This window comes from Balaenoptera borealis (assembly GCF_965194805.1).
Source record: "Balaenoptera borealis genome assembly, chromosome: 16".
NCBI lineage: Eukaryota > Metazoa > Chordata > Mammalia > Artiodactyla > Balaenopteridae > Balaenoptera > Balaenoptera borealis.
This window is the reverse complement of record NC_138872.1, coordinates 26,849,155-26,868,167: the sequence shown is the minus strand read 5'-3', so window position 1 is coordinate 26,868,167 and position 19,013 is coordinate 26,849,155. Positions and strand designations below refer to the sequence as shown.

General features: G+C 41.9%; 1 protein-coding gene across 5 annotated transcripts in view; it reads left to right on the top strand.

Annotated features, from left to right (window-relative positions):
* Nucleotides 1–19,013, top strand: part of KIF3B (kinesin family member 3B) — a 37,528-nt gene that overhangs the window by 5,587 nt on the left and 12,928 nt on the right. For all 5 annotated transcript variants that reach the window (XM_082358827.1, XM_082358825.1, XM_082358823.1 and 2 more), the window contains exon 2: nucleotides 14,981–16,450. In XM_082358827.1, coding sequence (XP_082214953.1) covers nucleotides 15,047–16,450 — 1,404 coding nt within the window. In that variant the 5' untranslated portion in view covers nucleotides 14,981–15,046. The remainder of the gene's footprint in view (nucleotides 1–14,980; nucleotides 16,451–19,013) is intronic.

Sequence of the window (19,013 nt, the reverse complement as noted above, 5' to 3'; positions counted from 1 at the left end):
GTTTTTTTTTTTCTTTCCTTAATGTAATGTTTTTATTGAAGGATAAGATACAGGCAGAAAAATTAGACGATTGTAACTGTATAGTTTGTTGAATTTTCATAAAATGAACTCACCCATGATACCACCACCCAGATCAAGATATAGAACATTACCAGCACTCCAGAAGCCTTCCTCACCTCCCTCCAGAAGGGTGACCACTACCCTACCTTCTGTCACCAAAGAATATTTTTACCCATTTTTTTAATCTGTAAAAGATTCAATTTTGTCGAGCCTCAGTTTTCCCTGTCTGCCATGTGGGCTCATTATTTTCCCTTCAACATCCCTTATCTCTGCAGTCTTAGAAAGATTTCTTGGTCAAGGCCTGTGTCACTACAGGAAATTATGGTGTGAAAAGGCAGTGGGATCTGGGTGGAGGCATGAATTTTAATAGCAATTCTGCCACTTGCTGTGTGACCCGAGGCAAGTAACTCAGCCTCTCTGGCCCTCAGTGTCTGTATAGGCAAAATAAGGACGTGGGATAATCTTCCAAGGCTCTTCCAGCGCTGCCTGAAAGACAGCTTTGAGTTGGGTAATATTTTCCTCTTCCTTGGTGACTTCATGCAGGGCTTTCTCCCAGACCTTCCTGGGTGGGGCTTTTAGAGCTGTTTCTTGGCAGTCAGAGATCATTACAATCAGCTCATCTTATCAGCATCACACATCTGCATTGCAGCTTGGGATGTTCTTGTTTAAGGTTTCAGTTAATCTTGGTGACACTTTGTGTCTCCTCACTTTGTCACACTGATAGCAGACACTGAGCTCTTCACACACAGGCAGATCTATCTTTAGTATGCTGATTTATTTAAATCATAGTTTGCATTAGAGAGCACCAGTGATAATTGTGGTGGGTGTGGTTTTATTTTTAAGTTTTTGGCAAGATATTTGCAGCAGTTGCATTTTGTCATATTTGAACATAGTGTATAAATGGAAGTGAGTCCAAGTGAAATAGAGATTGTAATAGACTACTGGGAGCTGAGACTGGCCGTGCTGTTACCCACTCTGGGGTCCTTAACATCCCTTTCAGCAGTGGTTTCAGGAAGGGCTTGCTTTGGGGCTTTTGTGTGTGACATAAATTACACAGAAACTAAAGCTCATAGTACTGTCTCCAACAGCTTAGGGGACTGCAGTAATCATTACTTTATAACACATTTCAATAACCTAAGCAAAGAAATCTAGCTAGTAAATCATAAAAGATTCCATCCAGGTAAGACAAAATGTCAGCTCAAGTTACTTAAGATAACAGCAAGAAGATAGTTCTTGGTGGAAATAGTTACTGGTTTTGCACTGTCTGCAATAGCAGGTCAGATTCTAGCCTAAGAAATATATGGTATTTTTCCCTCCTTACTTCTTCAATTGCCAGCATTTTTTAATAGAATTTTTTTTTAATTATAAAAATAATTTCCATTGAGGAAAACCCTGAAAAGATTAATAAATAAGATTCACTCAGAAATAACTACTGTTAAAACATCTTATTGTCCAAAGGAAAATATATTCCTAAATGTATTTTATCTCATGAATGTGCAGTTCTTACCTGTTTCCCCAGTCATTGTCATTTAGGCTGGTTTCAATACTTAAATGCTATAAATAATACTACAGAGAACATCTTGAAGATTATCTTTGCATAAACTTTTGTCTACATTTCTGATGATTTCTTTAAACTAGATCCTTTCATTGTTAAAAAATTTTAATTATAAAGGCAGCCTCCTTAAATAATGTTTTTAACAAGGTAGTGTCTAAATAAAGTTGCAAAGGCAGACATTAGTGCAGTTTGGTGGAGAGGGATTGCCTGTGCAAAGGGTATCCTGACTCAGTTTCAGCTTACTTGTCCACTTGCACAGCTATCTATTTAGGTAGTTGCTCTCAAAGTGTATTTCCCATTTTGCATTTGGAAATGTTCACGTAACATTTCATAACCATTTTTCCATGTTTAGTAATTATGAGCTAGTAAACTTTCCCTAGCATTGGGCATTGACATTGTTTCTGGCTTTTTATAATCACATATAGTGCTGTAGTGAATATCTTTGCTTCCCTCTCAGCCTCATAAGAGAACAATTCTAAATAAATTAGTTTGGGGAAAGTTAGAACTTTAAAAAGTTGAAAAGGAGAACTGTACATTTTCCTTCTTAAAATTTGATTAGGACCCTAAAAATATCTTCAAAAAAAGAAAAAGCTTTATTGAGGTATAATTCACAAGCCATAAGGTATCTTTTCATAGTTTTTGTCGCCTTCTTTGCTGCTTCTTCTTAATCTGTTTTTCTTTTTGATACAGAATTCCCTATGAGTAGGACCCAGAACCTGAGCCTTTAATATTTAAACCCTTCATTCTCTAAACAGACTGTTGGCTGGTGACATTAACCAGTAATATTGTATGTACATGATCAGTTTTGTGCACTGAATGAGCTGTGAGAGCATGTCATTATGGAATTGGACAGTGAACCATGACAGTTCTGGTGGACTTTAGGCAGGGGATTTTTTTTAATGTATTTAACTCGTTATATTACTGAAACAAATTCTCTGATTTATGGGACATTCTGCTTGATCAACTTTGGGAACTGTTTACGATAAAGGTAGCATATGTGGGCAGCTTCTCCAACATTAATGTACACACCAATCACCAGGGATCTTGATAACGGGACTCTGATTTGGGGACATGGATGGCCTTAGATTCTGGAGCTAAACCAGGTGGAACAGGAGACTAGTTGACACTCAGACACAACATCCTAAATTATGTTGAACGACACGGTGAGAGTTATTCCCTTCGAAACTCTTTTGGTTCTTTTGACTATGTCAAGGAGAGTATTTGTTTGGTTCCAGTCTTTCTTAACACATGCTAAACTGGCTTTCTTACTTTCTTTTTTTTTTTTAATACATCTTTTTTGGAGTATAACTGCTTCACAATACTGTGTTAGTTTCTGTTATACAACAAAGTGAATCAGCCATATGCATACATATATCCCCATATCCCCTCCCTCTTGAGCCTTCCTCCCACCCTCCCTATCTCACCCTTCTACTGGCTTTCTAACCAAGAGAGGTCAGGCCTCTGGCCTTAGGTAAGCTACAGTATCTAGTTCGAATTGAGTAACATTGTTGTTTGTCTTTATTTTCACAGTTACCTTCTATTTACAACAAGTGATACTGGTTTTCCATTCATGGTAGTCATACGAAGTTTCTGTTAAAAAGAAATTTGGGAGTTCCCTGGTGGCCTAGTGGTTAGGATTCTGGGCTTTCACTGCTGTGGCCTGGCTTCAGTCCCTGGTCAGGGAACTGAGATCCTGCAAGCCGTGCAGCATGGCCAAAAAGATAAATTAACAAAAAAAAAAAGTGTTAAAGTAGATTTAAAGCAAAATTTTTACTAAATAATGGTACAGGTGGTGTATGGATATGGCAAAAATTGTGAGGAGACAATCAGATGACTGACATTTAGGACACGCTGGTGTGGAAAAACGCCATGAACTTCGGAGCCCGGTTGCCCTGGTTTCTGCTTACTTTGCTGCTGATTAACTCAGTCTGCCATGTTGCTTCTCTCTCCAAGTCTCAGGTTTTTTTCTCCTGTAAATTGGGTCAGGGCAGAAGCACCTCCCGTGGGCCAGGCCTTGTCATGCTTGTCCTCCTCTAATCCTCACACAGCCCCAAGGAGCAGGGCATTCGTGGTAGTCCCATTTTGCAGAGGAGGATATAGGCTTAGCTGGTTGAAGGAACTTGCATGGAGTCCCAGAGCTGGGAATGGTTGGGCTGGGTTTCATTCCCAGGTGTGTCTGAATCTCTTTTTTGTTATTCCAGGCCACCTCCCTCTTTTAAATATAGAATTTGCTGTGGCTCTCTACCCAGCTGCATGGCAGTCTGATTAAAAGGACAAGTCATTGAGTACACCTGTGATCAACCACAGCGATATTCACAATAGATGAGAGGTGCAAGTAGCCCAGATGCCTGTGGACAGATCAATGGATAAAGATAATGTGGTATATACACACAATAGGTTGTTATTTAGCCTCATAAAAAAAGAGATCTTGCCACATGCTACAACATGGATGAACCCTGAGGCAGAATGGTGGTTTCCAGGGGTCGGGGAGACAGGGAAATGGGAAGTTGCTATTTGATAGGTATAGAGTTTCAGTTTAGCAAGATGAAAAAGTTCTAGAGATCTGTTACACAACAATGTGAATATCGTTATCATTACTGAACTGTACACTTAGAAACGGTTAAGAGGGTACATTTTATATTATGTGGGGTTTTTTTTAACCACAATTAAAATTTTCTTAACAGTTAAAAGGCATTGGTCAGAGGGCAATCTTTTTTTTTTCCCCCCCATCTTGGAAACTCTCAAGCATACATAAAAATAGAATAGTGTAATGAACCATGGACCCATTACCCGGCTCCAGCAGTTATCAGCACATGGCAGTTCTGTTTCACTTATAACCTCTTATTCACCTCACCCCACCTCACCTCTGATTATTTTGGTCCCAGACAGCATATAACTTTATATGATAGTGGGAAGCAGCCGCATAGCACAGGTTGATCAGCTCGGTGCTTCGTGACCACCTAGAGGGGTGGGATGGAGACACAAGAGGGAGGGGATATGGGGATATATGTATGCATATAGCTGATTCACTTTGTTATACAGCAGAAACTAATACAACAATGTAAAGCAATTATACTCCAATAAAGATGTTAAAAAAAAAACTTTATATGAAAATGCTTTTGTGTGTGTCTCTAAGAGTAAGAACCTTCTTTAAAAAATACCATTTTCACGCCTAAAAATGTAACAATAATTCCTTAACATTCCTTAACATCATCGTTCCTTAACATTCCTGAATGTTCAAATTTCCTTGATGGTCTCATACATTTTTAACAATCGGTTTGTTTGAATCAAGATCCAAAAAAGGGTCCTACTCAAGGGTCAAATGTTGTATTTGGTTGATTAAGTCTCTGACATCAGAGTGTAAATGTTTAGCAGAGAAACAGTTTCGTTTCTTTCCCAAATCAGTACATGGAATGAGAAGTTCCTGACAGGCAGGCTCTTCCAGCTTCATAGCTTCGTGGTGGTTCAGAGCACGAGCCCCGGATATTGGGGTTGTGTGGGCAGTCGGTGCACTGTTGGTGGGAGGATAAATGGTACAGCCTGGGAAGTGGGTAGGATGGTGCCCTCTGTCAAAAAGGAACATGTGTAGTGTTTACACATCCAGGAATAGCTCCTACGAAGAGCCCTCATGTGTAGCTAAATGTATATGTTCAGGATATTCACTGCAGGATTGTTTGCACTAGCAAAGACCAGAAACTATCGGAGGTTCCCTCAGCAGGGGACTAATCAAATACATTATAAGAAAACTGTACCATGGCATTTAGACAGCTACTTAAAAGGTGGGGATGGGGGTGGGGGTGTGGGGGGCCCCCAAGATCTATAAAGTAAGATAGAGAATGGTGATACTATACTTAAACTTGAGTTTAAAAACAAAAAAAGGTAGGGAAGCAATATAGATACATTAATGCTTGCATATGCTTCGAGTATCTCCCCAGGGGTAGGGGGAAGATTTACCTGTTCACTGTGTGTACAACTTGAATTGTTTTATTAATCTATTCATATATTAATACACATGTGTATACGCATGTGTGTGTTTGTGTGTTTAAAATAAGTTTAGGGTTTTTCAATAAGACAGACCTGGTTTTGAATCCTGACTGTTCCATTTAATTGCTGTGTGACCTTGAGCCAGTTAATTTCTCTGAGCCTCCCATCCTTATTTTTAAAATAGGGCTAATACCTATTCCTCATAAGGTGATTTTGAGGATTAGAAGAGGAATATACATTAAGTTCCTAATGTACTATGAGTTGTGACTATTGAGTACAACAAAGCCCCAGACCCACATTGATTCTGAATTAGCGTCCTCTAGACTTGAATATATATATATATTTTTAAATAAATTTATTTATTTTTTTAATTTATTTTTGGCTGGGTTGGGTCTTTGTTGCGGTGCGCGGGCTTTCCCTAGTTGCTGAGAGCGGGGGCTACTCTCCGTTGCAGTGCACCGGCTTCTCATTGTGGTGGCTTCTCTTGTTGTGGAGCTCTGGCTCTAGGCGTGTGGGCTTCAGTAGTTGTGGCACCTGGGCTCAGTAGCTGTGGCTCTTGGGCTCAGTAGTTGTGGCTCACGGGCTCTGGAGCGCAGGCTCAGTAGCTGTGGCACATGGGCTTAGTTGCTCCGCAGCATGTGGGATCTTCCTGGATCAGGGCTCAAACCTGTGTCCCCTGCATTGGCAGGCAGATTCTTAACCACTGAGCCACCAGGGAGCCCTGAATATATTTTTTATGAATGTATGTTATGAATGTTTCACAAAATAGGATTTCTTTGCCTCTTTTTCCCCCTTAATCAGTTAAATGCTTTCTTTGTTAGCCTGTTGGGGTCATCAAGTGACAGGGAGTGCTGGGCGCCAGTTTGAATTCAGAGCAGGCATTTAGTTGTTCATGTTTCTTATCCGTGACCTTTCTAGGTTTCTTTCCAGATAAGTAGCCTGTCTTCCTAAGACGTGTAAGCTGAAACCAAGTTACTAGACTTTTTTCCCCCAAAGAAAAAATAGCTTTATTGCCATCCCCCTGCTTGATTGTAGGAAACAAAATACATGCACCTGTCAAGAAGGCCAGAGAAAGCAAAAACAATCACTTGCAAGCTCACCCCCCAGAGATCAATATTGCTTGCCTTTCTTGAGTGTTTATTACACATCTTGCACTAGGCTAACCATTTAACATTTATTAGCTTATTTAATAATCCTTAGAACAGTTCTTTATGGTAGATGTTGTTATTAATCCCATTTTGTAGAAGAAACTATGACTTAGTGTAACTTTCTCAAGATTTTATAGCTAAGTGGCAGAGCAGAAATTCAAATGCTGACCCATTGAATACTAAAGTTCATGCTTTGAATCATGACTTTACACTGTCTCATTCACAACTTTCTCTGCACTTGTGCATGTACACATGTAAACATAAACCCCATCATAGTAAGTCTTCTGTTTGGTAGCCTGCTTTTTTTATATAAATTTATTTATTTTATTTTATTTTATTTTATTTATTTTTGGCTGCATTGGGTCTTCGTTGCTGCGTGCGGGCTTTCTCTACTTGCGGCGAGTGGGGGCTACTCTTAGTTGCGGTGCGCGGGCTTCTCATTGCGGTGGCTTCTCTTGTTGCAGAGCACAGGCTCTAGGCGCACGGGCTTCAGTAGCTGTGGCTCGTAGGCTCCAGAGCCCAGGCTCAGTAGTTGTGGCGCACGGGCTTAGCTGCTCCGCGGCATGTGGGATCTTCCCGAACCAGGGCTCGAACCCGTTTCCCCTGCATCGGCAGGAGAATTCTTAACCACTGCACCACCAGGGAAGCCCTATATTGCCATTCTTAATGACTGCATAATTTCCCATTGTAGAGATGTGTCATAATCTAACCAATCCCTTATCAATGAGTATTTAAGTGGTTAGAGATGCTGCTGAGATAAACATAAAGGTGTACATACATCTTGCACATGTATTCAGTTATTCACTGAAAGACTTAAAATAGTTCCAAGAAATGGAGTTGCCGTTTCAAGGGAGTATTATATTTTGAGTATTGCATTTCAGTGTTTTGATATTGATTGCTCAGATGCCCTCAAATAATATGTGCCAGTTTGAGATTCTGTGACTCTCATATGTGCTGTAAGAGACAGTTTGAAAGTGTTTAGACAGTTCACACAACTGTTTGGCTTACAAAAAAAAGATGACCTTGTGTTTATAAACAGTGCCTGTTATTACACTATATTACACTAAAATAAATTTATTTTATTTTATTTATTTATTTTTTGATGTGGACCATTTTTAAAGTGTTGATTGAATTTGTTACAGTATTGCTTCTGTTTTATGTTTTGGCTTTTTGGCCGCGAGGCATGTAGGATCTTAGCTCCCCAACCAGGGATCGAACCCGCACCCTCTACATTGGAAGGCGAAGTCTAAACCACTGGACCGCCAGGGAAGTCCCCAGAATATATTTTATTAGTCTGTTATTTTGACATCTTTGCTCTGAATGCCTTTTATGGCTGAGGCTACGTGACATGCTACATTGACATTAGAAAGTTAAGGATTTCCATTGCTGTAGACCTCATAGAAGCTCTTTTATGAAGCTTTACCATGAAGTTGAGACAAGTAGTTTTACTACTAGGGCCCTTTGTTCATCGTTAAAACATTTTATTACATTATATTCATGGTGGATAGATGAAAAGAGAAAATGAGTTTTAACACCTGGATATAGTTAATTTTACAGATTTTTTCCATCTTTTTTCTCCCCTAATTTGATTTTTCTGACTAGGTAATATATTTACATGATTCAAGAGGTATAAAAGGATATACACTGCAAAGCCTCCCTTATACTCTTGGCCTTCAGCCACCCAGCTCTTTTCCCTACAGGCAACCAGTGTTGTTATCTGGCTCTTGCATATCCCTTCAGATATATTTTATGTACATAGAAGCAAATATAGGACTAGTCCCTCAACATACATTCCATGTCCTTTTAAAAGTTCTCCAGACAGGGATGTTATTTTTTCAACTGGAGATGAATAATCTTGTTCTGAAAATTGTGTAATTCACATTTTGATAACTGGCCATCATGGGAACCAGAGACCCAGAGTTGGACTTGCTCTCTTGGTGTTGGTTCAGGGTTTGCAAACAAGGAGTCCTGATACTTCAAAACAGTTAGCAAGGGGCTTCCCTGGTGGCGCAGTGGTTGAGAATCTGCCTGCCAATGCAGGGGACACGGGTTTGCGCCCTGGTCTGGGAAGATCCCACATGCCGCGGAGCAACTAGGCCCGTGAACCACAATTACTGAGCCTGCGCGTCTGGAGCCTGTGCTCCACAACAAGAGAGGCCGCGATAATGAGAGGCCCGCGCACTGCGATGAAGAGTGGCCCCCACTTGCCGCAACTAGAGAAAACCCTCGCACAGAAATGAAGACCCGACACAGCCATAAATAAATAAATAAATAAATAAATAAATAAATAAATAAATAAATAATTTTAAAAAAACCAAAAAACCCAAAAAACAATTAGCAACAGTTGAGAAACAAGTAGTGTTGATGGTGATGAGTTGGATACAGAGTATAAACAGCTGCTTCCCCTGAGAGAAACCTGCACAGGGACTTGGTTTGGGCTGGTTAATAGGGAGTCACTTCTATCTTCTTGCCTGAGTGTGGCAGTGCTTTCCTGATGGCCCCTGTGATCCATAGTTTGGGCTGCCTTTCAGACACTCTGAGTCCTTGAACTCTAGGCCAGACAGTTGGCAGGTGGTTGGTTGCTCGGTCAGATCTTAGACGACATTGCATTGGAGTGCATTGATTAAAGATGCATTAGTATGCACTTTGTGTGCCCGCAGATTGCTCCTCCTTGCAGGGATGTTTCTGGTGAATTGCCAGACCTTTATTTTTTCCCATTTGAAGATACCACATGCTTGTTACAGAAAATTTGAAAAATATAGAAATGTCGAAGGAGCGGGGGAAATCACCTATATGTAGTCCCATCACACAAAGTGGACCACTATTAATGTTTTGATGTGTGTCTTATTTTTATACAATTGTGATTGCATGCATTCAATTTTGTAAACTGCTTTTTCATTTATTCTAAGCATATTCCATGTCATTACAGAGCCTTGGTAAATGTCATTTTAAAAGATGGACTAGGACTTCCCTGGTGGTCCAGTGGTTAAGACTCCACGCTCCCAATGCAGCGGGCCCAGGTTTGATCCCTGGTCAGGGAACTAGATCCCACATGCATGCCGCAACAAAGATCCCTCGTGCCACAACTAAGACCCAGCACAGCCAAATAAATAAATAAATACATAAATACATAAATATTAAAAAGAAAAAAAAAAGGTGGACTAGCATGGCAGGCCTTTCTCAATTAGATCATGTATACATGAGTTTGGTCATGGGCAGGGATGCCTACAGGAGCCAGGCAGGCAGTATAAATGAGCAGAGCATGCTGGGTGTGAGACAGTAGGGAGTGTGGGCTGGGGAGGATTGGGTGGCCGGGCCCATTAGAGGGGCAGCCGTCACTCAGTTCCCATTGCTGCCACTTGGGGCCTGGGCTGTCAGATATTCCCATTATTCCAGAGAAGCAGAAAATCTGGTTTTGTTGTTTCAATGTGAAATTGCTGGTTTTCTTTTTTCTTTTCTTTTTCGAGAAATCTTAAACATTCAGAGAAAAATATAGGAAACAGAATTGATAGTCATTAAACATTTTCTCTTAGTTGCTTCAAGTCTCATTCCCTGTTTCTCTCTTTCTTTAGGAGAAATGATAAAATATTACAGATAAAATTGAAAAATTCTTCACATTTCTTGTCCCATTCTCTACATTTCACCCTGCCCAATTTGGGCAGCCACTATCATAAATTGTTGTATATCCTTCTACCCATTTTGGGGAATACTTATGTATACATAAATGCAAATCCATGAGCACCATATTGTTTTCTAAGTTTTTAGTCATAATTGTCACTCTGCAGCTTGCTTTTCCACTCAACCTATTTATTTATCCATGTAAATATATATAACTCTAATTCAGGTTTGGCACACTTTTTTGGTGAAAGATCAGGTGGTAAATATTTTATGTTCTGTGGGCCATACTGTCTGCTGCAGCTACTCAGCTGTGCTATTTTATAGCTAAAGCAGACATAGATGATATGTAAACAAAGGGGTATGGTTGTGTTCCAATAAAACTTTATTTACAAAAACAGGCTATGGACTGGATTTGGCCTGTGGGCTGTCATTTGCTGACCCCTGCTCTAATTTATTCCTTTGAACTACTGAATAGTATACTATCTGTAATATGAATATACCATATTTTATTTTTCAATTCCTCTATAAATGGATGGTTAGGTTGTTTCCAGTTTTCTACTATTTTAACAGTGCTGCAGGAAGCATCCTTGTCTGTGTTTCCTTGTGCACAGGTGCAAAGGTTTTTCACCAGGACATACACAAATATAGACGTGGAATTGCTGGAAGGTTTTTTGTTTTTAACAACACTGCTCTCTCTCTTTTTTAAAATTTATTTATTTATTTTTGGCTGCGTTGCATCTTCGTTGCTGCATGCAGGCTTTCTCTAGTTGAGGCGTGCGGGGGCAGGTAGAATGTGACCAGTCTGTGACCTCTATCCTAGAATCTCTATAGGAAGCCAGTAGTTACTAAGCATCCAATCTGCACCTGGTTCTAGAATTTGAGGTGGACTCCATGACAGCTAGCAAAGGTGAGAGTGCGTGAATCCAAACATGTAAGATTCTTTTTTTTTCCTAAATTAATTAATTAATTAATTTATTTTTGGCTGTGTTGGGTCTTTGTTGCTACACGCAGGCCTTCTCCAGTTGCAGCGAGTGGGGGCTGCTCTTCACTGCAGTGCGCGGGCTTCTCGTTGCGGTGGCCTCTCCCGTTGCGGAGTAGGGGCTCTAGGTGCGTGGGCTCAGTAGTTGTGGCGCACGGGCTTAGTTGCTCCGTGGCACGTTGCTTCCCAGACCAGGGCTCAAACCTGTGTCCGCTGCGTTGGCAGGCGGATTCTTAACCACTGCGCCACCAGGCAAGTCCTCAAAGATTCTGGAAGAGAGTGGCTGCCATGAGAAATGTGCAACTGATTTCCTCAGCGGACAAAAGAGATGAAGTTAGGGAAAGACTCAGTTTTTCTCGTGTAGTAGCCATTCAAATGGTGGTTGTTAACATCGGGATGACAAGTTCTAGCAGAAAAAGTATTCAGGACAAAAATGCTGAACTGCTGACCTGTGGTTCCTTCTTTCCTGGCAATGCCATGAGTTCCTTTAAAGATTTATCACTGTAATTAGACTGACCAGAAGAAGGAGAAGGAAGGTAATAAAGTAAAGAAAGAGAATCAGGGCATCCTTCCAAGAAAACCCTCTCCTTTGAGGAGGACCCACGGCGAGATTTTAAGCCCTGGTGGCAGGAAATTAAATTAGTCCATCTTCCTGAAATAATATGTCAGTAGTACATGACTAGCTCAGCCGAGCTCTGTGAGTTCAGAAAAGAAATGTTGTTCTGTGTTCCAAATCAAGGAGATTTAATTAAGGGGACTCAGGCTTTGGGAATTACTTCTTTTTAAAAGATTTTTAAGATTATTGTAGGTCATTATCATTCCTTTGTTTTTATTGTTTTGGAGAGCTTAAAAATATATGCGGCTGTAACAGAAGCATCTGAACATCAAGATCTGCAAGAAAGCCTGCCGCAGGCTTTTCTTATTAAACAGGCTTGAGGCCACATTGTTTTGATAGGTAAAAGCTGGACAGCTCGGCCTCTTCCCGGGTATGTAATGTAAAAGAATTGATCCTCTCCAGTGACCCGTTCCCCACCCACCCCTTTCTGTTTCTTACTCCTTCAAGTCTCAGGTCTTGTCTAACTATCCCCTGCTCTGCTGCTGCCTCCCCAAAGGAGGCTCAGGGGGCTGGGTTCGGGCCTGGCACCTAGACAGCTTTTGCAGGCATCTGCTGAAATGGAGGGAGAGACACAGGCAAGGGATCGGCCACAGCTGTAGCTTGGGGGGCCATTCCCCTGGAAAAGAAAAGGAGACGCAGTAAACAGACTGGCCATTCTGACATCTGGTTCGAAACATCTGGCAAAATTCTAGTAGCATCTGGAAGGTGATCAATGAAGGGCTGCCTTTTACATAGTTTTCTTTAAATGGCTTGAGATTTACTTCTAATTGAATACTGATTAGGTATTTGGATCTCAATTTCAGCTGATTTTTTTTTTAAGGATGATGACTACAAATTGAATAAGAGAAAATGTTAGAGATGTTTAATGCATAAAATTAGGGCTCACTAGTAATCTCTGAAATGACCCTGTGACAAGGGTTTTGGATGAAACTGTATTAGTTCATTTTAATCCAGCTTTATATTAGTTCACAAAGTACTTCCACCTTTGTAAGTGGCTTTTAGTCTCACAAGCATCCAAAACGAAGGAGAATTACCCCTATTTTACAGATTTTATAGAAAATGGGTGAAGAGAGGGTAAGAGGTCTTCTGGTTCTGCGTTCTAGACAACATTATTTTATTAATATAACAACTAGAAGAAGTATGAAAAGTAACTTGTCATGTTTCCATGCGCTTAGCGGCAGAACAATGTTTTTATGAAAGACCAACGGAGGAACATATTGACTCTGTGTTTATTAACTTGCAGCATATATACCTAGAGTGGCCCATCCCTGCTTCACATTTTCCCACCTTTTGTTGGCAAAGAATAGGTCATTCTCACAACTAAAAAGGATCCTGTTATTACTGTTCAAGTATCTACTAAAATTACAAATGCGTATATCCTGTGATCCAGCAATTGCGCTTCTAGAAATTTATCCTTACAGATAGATTTTCCCACACATGAAAGGGTGTGGTCCTAGGTTTTTCACAGTAAAATATCAGAAACAGCTTAAGTGCTAGAGTAGTGGTTAAATAAATAATGATGCTTCCATACAGAGGGATATTTTGCTGCTGTCATAAAGAATAAGGCAGCTCTGCATTTACTGAGGGGAACAAACTCCAAGATAGGTTGTTTAATGAAGAAAAAGCAAGATGCAGGACACTGCATGTTACTGTGTATAACATACTACACTTGTGTAAAAAGGGAAAGGGTAAGTATGTATTAATACATATTTGCTTGTTATACATAAACTAGTTCAGGAGGATAAAAATCTAATAACACTCACCTTGTAAGCAGGGAACTGGGTGGCTGGAGAACAGGTAAAGGAGAGAGATCTGTCACCAAAGGGCCTTTTGAGTCAAGAACCATGTGAATTACCTGTTTTTTAAAAACCCTTGCACTGAGGTTTTCGGGAGTTTAAGGTCCTTGTACATAACCTCTTTGCTCTGATCTGCTTGCTCCCTACCCCTTCCCAAAGGACCCATTTAATCATACTTTCTTCTGCTCCCTGAGTTTTTCAGCACCAAATGAAGTTCTGTTTTTGGTTTTATTTAAACATTTCTTAACATCTATTTTCTTATTTGCATTCAAATTGTATTAAATTTATTGATTGGATAAGTGCTTTCTTTGTAATGTATTACCCCACATCCTTGTTTATTTGAATACATTTTGCACAAGCCATAGTTGATGATTTTAGAATGGAAAAGTATTATCAGTACAAGATAGGAAATTCAAATAGTACAAACAATTGTACTGTGAAAAGTCGTTTTTCTCTCTCTAGACCTCTGAGTGTCGATGTCATTTTTCTCTCTCTAGACCTCTGAGTGTCATCGGGGCCCATAGTTCCCCTGCGGAGGCTGCCACTGTTACCACTTTTACATGTATACTTACATTGTAGCATGCGTGTGTAAACTGTACTATACACGTTGTTCCTCATCTGCGTTTTTCACTTAACAACATATCTTGTTTTAGGATTGCGTTTAGGTTAGCACATTCTTTTTAGTAACTGCCCAGGATTCCAGGATTTGTATATATTAAATATATTAAATTTATTTAATCAGTCCCCTCTTGATGGGAATTGGGGTTGCCTACAATCTGTTGCTACCACAAATGATGCCACAACACAGATATCCTTCTATCTGTAGGATAAATTCTTAGAAATACAGCTGCTAGATCAAAAGGGACGTGCATTTTAAATTTAGATAGATAGTTCCAATATGGCTCTGTGCAGAGGTTGTAGTAGTTCCACAGCATGTAAGATTACCCAGGCTTTTATAAAGTTTCCAGCTGCCTCAGCCTGTAGTATAAGATAAAATATCAGTTGAAGGGAGGACAAGCTAGTTAACACTATAGGTGGACTAGTGCTTTTATTTTTCCCACTGCAGCTGGTTAAGATCCCGTGAGGAAATATCCAATGTAGTGAAGTTATTAAGTGCGGCTGTCAGAAGGTTGGCAAGATGGAGGTGACCTGGGTGTGTCATCTGCTTTTCAGCAGCCCCCAGTGACAACTGTACTGTCCTTGCTTTTGTTTTGTTTTTCCTAGGACCCTAGCATCGTGAGACTTAATTTGGATTCATAGCCCTTAAGATCGACCTGGTCAGTGCTCATCATGTCAAAGTTGAAAAGCTCAGAGTCAGTCCGGGTGGTGGTTCGCTGTCGGCCCATGAATGGCAAGGAAAAGGCTGCTTCGTACGACAAGGTGGTGGATGTGGACGTGAAGCTGGGGCAGGTGTCGGTGAAGAACCCCAAGGGAGTGGCCCATGAAATGCCCAAGACCTTCACCTTTGATGCCGTCTACGACTGGAACGCCAAGCAGTTTGAACTCTACGACGAGACGTTCCGACCACTGGTGGACTCCGTCCTGCAGGGTTTCAATGGGACGATTTTTGCTTATGGACAGACCGGGACTGGGAAAACCTACACGATGGAAGGAGTCCGGGGCGACCCTGAAAAAAGAGGGGTCATCCCTAACTCGTTTGATCACATCTTCACCCATATCTCTCGATCCCAGAATCAACAGTACCTGGTCAGGGCTTCTTACTTAGAGATCTACCAGGAGGAGATCCGAGATCTGCTCTCAAAGGATCAGACCAAAAGGCTCGAGCTCAAGGAGAGGCCGGACACTGGAGTGTACGTGAAAGACCTGTCTTCCTTTGTCACCAAGAGCGTGAAGGAAATAGAGCACGTGATGAATGTGGGGAACCAGAACCGTTCTGTCGGTGCTACCAACATGAACGAGCACAGTTCCCGTTCGCATGCAATTTTTGTCATCACCATTGAGTGCAGTGAGGTGGGCCTCGATGGCGAAAACCATATCCGGGTAGGGAAATTGAACCTTGTAGATCTTGCTGGCAGCGAACGGCAGGCCAAGACCGGTGCGCAAGGGGAAAGATTGAAAGAAGCGACCAAGATCAACCTGTCCCTTTCAGCCTTGGGTAACGTCATCTCTGCCCTGGTGGACGGCAAAAGCACTCACATTCCATATCGGGACTCAAAGCTTACCAGGCTCCTCCAAGATTCTCTCGGTGGCAACGCTAAAACTGTGATGGTGGCCAACGTGGGGCCTGCCTCGTACAACGTAGAAGAGACTCTAACCACTCTGAGATACGCCAACCGTGCCAAGAACATTAAGAACAAGCCAAGGGTCAATGAGGACCCTAAGGATGCCCTCCTTCGAGAATTCCAGGAAGAGATTGCTCGGCTCAAGGCCCAGCTAGAAAAACGGTCCATTGGCAGAAGGAAGAGGCGAGAGAAGAGGAGGGAAGGTGGTGGCGGTGGTGGGGGTGGGGAAGAGGAGGAGGAGGAGGGAGAAGAGGGTGAGGAAGAAGGGGATGATAAGGATGATTACTGGCGGGAACAGCAAGAAAAACTGGAGATCGAGAAGCGGGCCATTGTAGAGGACCACAGCTTGGTTGCAGAGGAGAAGATGAGGCTGCTGAAGGAGAAGGAGAAAAAGATGGAGGATCTGCGGCGGGAAAAGGATGCTGCCGAGATGCTGGGCGCCAAAATCAAGGTACTGTACCCTGCCTTAGGCGTGGTCTTTTTTCTTTCAAATCTTTTTGTTTTTTCAAAAAAATGATATGAAAGATGGTGTCTCTTTAGGGTTTGTGATACCCAGTGTCCAAGGAACATTCGTTGAATTGAATTGGATGAAGAAAATCAATTTTTCTTTGACAGCAATAAGACTAACACCCATGTACCCCCTCCCCCGCCACAGCCCAGTATAAGAAATAGAACAGCATCCATAGCTTTACAAGCTCTTTGTGTCCCCGCCCGCTCAGAGGTGACTGTTATCTTGGATTTGGTGTTTATTCTTTCCTTGCTTTTCTTTATAGTTTTCCCAAATGTGTATATATATCTCTACATAAAAGATAGTTTTAGTTTCACATAATTTTTATCTTTTATATAAATGGAATCCCACTACTGCGATCTACTTTTATTTGCTAAATGTTATGTTAATGAGAGTTACCCATATTGATGCCTGAAGCTGTGACTCATTCATTATAATTGTTCTGAGAATTCCGTGGTATCCCATTCTCCTGATAGTGTGGGTTGTTTCTGTTTCTTTTTTTTTTTTTTTTTTTGCCCTGAATTCCTTGTACTTGGCTTCAGGAGAACACGTGTGCGCGAGAGTTTCTTGCCTGACACCATCAGGACTTAGGGTGCGTGTAGCTTCAACTTCACTAGACAATGACGTGTCACTTTCTAACGTGGCCCTGTGAATTGAAGCCTCTACCAGAAGGGTATGGCTCCTGGTTGTTCCTCATCCTTACCAACACTTGTGATTAGCAGACTTGACTTTCTGTATATCTGGTAGATATACACTGAGATCTCCTTGTGGTGTTAATATGCTGTGTCTCTGATTAAGCAAGATACAGAACGGTTCCGTCACCACCCCCCGCCCAGAGGCTCCCTTGCAGTCAACCACTGTGTGGCAATGGCTGAATTGTATTCTAGAGCGTGGAGGCGCCCCTTGTGTCGAGTGTTCTTTCTGTCCACAGTGTACAATTCCATCAGGTGCCTGGACTCTGGGCTGCCATAGGGCTTTAATGGCAGAAGAGAGCGCAGAGCTAGCTCTGGAAATCTGAGGAAGACCACTGCTTGACCACAACCCAAAATTCCTTTGAAGTTCTATCTTATGGAATTTGTGCAAACTTTAACTTCTACTCTAAAATGTATCTATGTTTATTAATTTAAAAATGACAAGTGATCTCTTTCTTGCTTCCCCTTCCCCTACCATATGAAGCTGTACTTTATCTGTGGCATCATAGTAGCCCTTTCACAGAGCTGGGTCCTATTTTACTTCAGAGGCAGGGGTCCTTTCCAAGACTGTCAAGACCTGGTGTGAAAATGGAGTCACATACAACACAATTAGGAGGTAACTGTGTTCCAGGGAGGGGCTTACTATGGGATTCCATTATGTCACTTCACCCCTCCTCACTCCTGCACTTGTGTAACTGGGTGTGCCCATGTTTGATTTCCATGCTGTTTTTTAAGATCACATCTGTTATTCAAGCCCAGGAACCACCTAGACCCTTTAAACAACCTGGGATATTTGGGCAACTCTCAGAAGCCAAGTGTGGCAAGACTCAGCATCACCTCAAGGTCACTGTACCTCTTACAAGTTTTATTTATGGGAGAATGACATTACATCTGTCTTTCTCCATCCCTGGATGCTGTAAAATCACAGGACAAAAGAATTTTAGAGCCAGAAGGGTGTGTGTGGTGAGGGGAGGGTTAGTAATCAGTCCAGCCCCTTCGTTTTGAGAGAAGAGGAAAATTTCAAGCGCTCCCTGAAACATGGCAGCCGGGGTATAAGTTTCTTAAAAGCAAGGTTGTGGGGTTTTTGGAGTCCATGCTTTTCAGGTGCAAATCCTTCCCCTGGCTTCAGCCACCATCTAAATGCTGAAGTCTTGCAGTCTATATAGTCAGCCCAGAGCTGTCTCCTAATATCCCAGCCCGATAGCCTCTGCCTACTGGACGTTTCCACGGAGATGCCCACGGCCACCCAGAGCCTGCTCCTGCCTGCCTTTTCTTAGTCGAGCCGGACTCCGAAGAGTTACCATTGCTGCCTGCTGCTCCCTCCCCCTTAAGCCTCTGAATTCTGCCCCTCTTGGACCCATCCACTCTGCTCTCCCCAGCCACTACTGCCCTAGCCCAGGCCTGGACCCTTAGAACGGCCTCCTGTCTGTTCTCCTTCCACCCAGCCTGCCCTTTTCCAGGTATTCTTCCTGTCGCAGGGGAGTTTTGTTTCTAAAACACAAATATGATTTTGTACCCTAACGCTCAAAGGACACATCAGTGGTTCCTGCGGTTCTCAGGGTCAAGATTAGTCTCCCTTAACGGGACTTGGAGGTTTTTGAGTTGACCCCTGATTGCTTTGCCAACTTCATGTATCACCACTCCCTACCCTACCCTCTGAAAAAAATTTTTTTTCTTAGCTAATTCCTTGGGACAGGAAGCTTTCCCTGACTCCCTCCAAAAGCCAGAATTCTCTCCCTCCAGTGTGCCTCTCCCCTTATTACTCGGTCTTTTCCTCCTGATGGGATCTGACTGCATAGGGTAAGAGGCCGCTT